Genomic DNA, 3,275 nt, shown 5'->3' with positions numbered 1-3,275 from the left:
CTCTAGATAAGAAATGTCGTGAACCAAAAAAATACCCATTTTCTTATATAAATAGAGAAACATAAATTTATAATTGTCATGTTCTGAAAATAATAAAATTGAAATGCTACTTTATAAAACCACATTTCTTTAATTTATAAATTTACTATGATAAAGATAATCCAATGCCAATAAAATTGAAATCTACATCCTCTTAATGATAAAATTACCATCCTCTTGATAATAAAAACATCATGCAAATAATAATAAACATGTCATGCTCTCAATAATAAAATTACCATCCTTCTAATAATAAAAAATGTCATGTTCTTACTAATACAAATTTCATGTTATTAATATTAAAACTGCTATCCTCTTAATAATAAAAAAATCCATGTTACTAAATCTTAGAATGGCATACTCTTAATAAATATAGCTGCCATGTGAGGACGTAAAATAATAATTCCAAAAAATGCCATGGATAAGTGATAAAACTTCCCAAAAGCTTGCCATGGGGGTATTACAAAAAGACTTGAAAATTGCCATGCATATGGCAAGTTTAGTAAAAAAAAATCTTCTAAAAGGGAATTTTTGTTCTTTAAATAATGAAAAATGTCTGGATTTTCGAAATAGTTTAAAAAATAAGATTAAAATTTAAAATAATTTTAGCTTTGAAATATACATAAATAGGTTTAAACACATATGTACCCAAAATCTGATTCAGTAAGTGATAAATGGTGCACGCTTCTGTGCAAGAGGTCTCGAGTTTGAGTCACTGCACGCACGTCACGCTATTTTTTTGGAGAAAGAAAAGGCAAGCATTCGCGACAAAATGGCTTACAGCGAAAGTCTCCAGCTAATCTACGTAGCGGTCTCCAGCTAATCTACGTAGCAATGACCCTGCACCAAGATCCGTGCCATGACGGAGAATGCGTTCGTCAGTTATCACTGCCGCTGGTCTTTACCTTCTCTAAATTATTTTTAGTAGCTTCCGATTCTATTTTCTCTATACCTAAATAATTGTAGTTGGAGAGTATTAAATTTTGACATCAAATCAAATCAGGTAAGGTATATATGTGTCCACATCATGGACGAAGCCGTACGCCATGTCCACGAGCGCCAAAGCCCTCCCAGCTACCGAGATATTATTTGCAGACGATAGCGTCTTGTCCATTGATGTACACTTGCTTTTCCGCACATGGCCGCCGCACCGCACATGTTGCGACGCAAGTTGCACCCTGAGCTCTCCTATTTAGTGCGAGTGAACTATCCAGATGCGGCAAAGCAAGCTAACAGAACGAGAAGCCAGCACTAGCTTAGCTTACAAGAGATTCCCATGGATTACCCGATGCAGGAGGTGCAGCAACACCCAGGATTCCGGGCGGTTCATCCATGGCAGTGGTGGCAGTGGCAGCTCTCCGTCCTAGCTTCTTCCTCTTCGCCTCCGGCTCCGTCGACGCGGCCGCCCAACCACGTCAGCTGGGATGAGACCGGCGCCGCGCATATCTACTCCGCCGACCTCCCAGGTAACCGGGCCGCTCCTGCTGCTTCTCCCGGCATGATTTCTGTTTCTTAATTTTGGCCGTGACATCGACATGGTGGTGGTGTACGTTCGATTAGGCGTGAAGAAGGAGGAGATCAGGGTGGAGATTGAGGACGGGAGGTACCTCGTCGTACGCACCGAGCTGGACGCTGGTGACGCGGAAGTCCACGGCCGCCGAGGCGGCTTCGCGAGGAAGTTCCGGCTGCCGGGGATGGTGGACGCTGACGGGATCACGGCCGAGTACGCCCACGGCGTACTGACTGTGACGGTGCCCAGGATGCACAACCGGGCCCGGCCCATGGTCAATCTCATCGGGTCTGGTCCTGCCTGCGACCCCGTGGCCAGAGCAGCTTAGACTGATTTATTATTTTATACTATCATTTCAAGTTCCAACGTACTCAACGAAATGATGAATGGATAAGGTCTAGCCTGTCAGAGTGGCTTATGCAATTGTAAATCAATCTGTGGTTGTGGTTGGATGATTAGAGGAATAATCGTATCGTCAGTCTATCAATGTTCAAGTCCGGATGTTTGTATTATTTTTAAATTTATTTCAATATTTTCGACGATATGCTTTTAGTGAGAGGGGACGTTTGCACGTGTATATGAACACTTACATCTATTAAGAAAAAGCCTACGCGGATGAGAGTATTGCATCTCATTTTGTGTTAAAATTTCTTTTTTTTTCTTTTTTTACGAGTTTGTCAAAGTTTGATCATATATAAATTAACAAAAATGATACGTAAAAAAAATGTCATTGTAGTAATAGCCTTAGGCGGTTGAAATAGGAAAACGTTTCAAATCGGACGATCAATCTCCTCTCGTGTCGAATGCATGAATGACGCCGAGTCCCATGAGGTCGTGCACTTATAAGATTCTTTTTCCCTTTCTTAGGCCAACTCCAACGGGTGACTTTAAATGGTCCGTTTGAGGATAAAGGAAGAGAAAAGGCAGCCCAACACATGGTAGCAAACGGATCAATGCCTGTTTTTGGTCCGTTTTCGATCCATTTTCGATCAATTTTGTGCCACGTCACGCGTGGACGGGTGGGACACACACCCTTGTGCTTCCTCTCGCTCGTCCGTCGGGGACACAACTATATTCCTCTTCTCGTGGCCTCCCCCTCCGCTCTCCACCCTTCGCCCACCGCCGCAACCCCGTCATCGGTCGCACCGCCTTCCATCAATGCCGTCCATCCCACAACCATGCCATGACATAGCCGACCCAAGTCTGCATTTTGATAGAGCTTTTTGTCGGTGTTCGTGGTTCCTTGCCGTCAGTGGGAGAGAAGCTATGATCGTCAACACCCGCCGTCGACCACAACAACTTGCGGCCTCCTTGATTTTATCTTTTCAGCCGCGTACCCACGATGGCCGCAAGGTGTTCGACAATTTACCCACAAGGTATCATGGATAGCGGCAATGAATTTTTCTTTCATATCTTCATTTGTTCAACGGATGATTCGTCCTCAGATGATGATGAGCTTGTGGCCGCTGCATTGGTCATCCAGGACCACATTAGTATGAAGCGACCTCGATTCAGGGGATCAATCATTGGCCATGCTCTCGCCTTGAGCCGCAATAGGGATAGAGGCCACACCCTTCTCTATGTCGATTGCTTTGAGAATAACACACTTTTCAAACCACATAAATTTTGTCACCGCTTCCCTATGGCGAGACATGTGTTCAATCGTATTCGGGAGGGAGTGGTAGCATATGATCCATACTTTCGGTACAAGGAGGATGCCCTTGGC

The 3,275-nt window shown here is 43.8% G+C and overlaps 1 protein-coding gene across 1 annotated transcript; it reads left to right on the top strand.

Moving 5' to 3' along the window:
- The first annotated feature begins 1,100 nt into the window (after positions 1–1,100).
- Positions 1,101–2,043, top strand: LOC123429947 (18.8 kDa class V heat shock protein). Its single transcript, XM_045113913.1, has 2 exons — positions 1,101–1,505; positions 1,600–2,043. The coding sequence occupies exons 1-2, from the start codon at positions 1,316–1,318 to the stop codon at positions 1,875–1,877; spliced, it is 468 nt and encodes a 155-aa protein (XP_044969848.1). The 5' UTR covers positions 1,101–1,315; the 3' UTR covers positions 1,878–2,043.
- The last annotated feature ends 1,232 nt before the right edge of the window (positions 2,044–3,275 follow it).

The sequence above is a fragment of the Hordeum vulgare genome, chromosome 2H, assembly GCF_904849725.1.
Source record: "Hordeum vulgare subsp. vulgare chromosome 2H, MorexV3_pseudomolecules_assembly, whole genome shotgun sequence".
Taxonomy (NCBI): Eukaryota; Viridiplantae; Streptophyta; class Magnoliopsida; order Poales; family Poaceae; genus Hordeum; species Hordeum vulgare.
The sequence above is the reverse complement of the archived record's forward strand: the minus strand, read 5'-3'. Positions and strand labels throughout refer to the sequence as shown.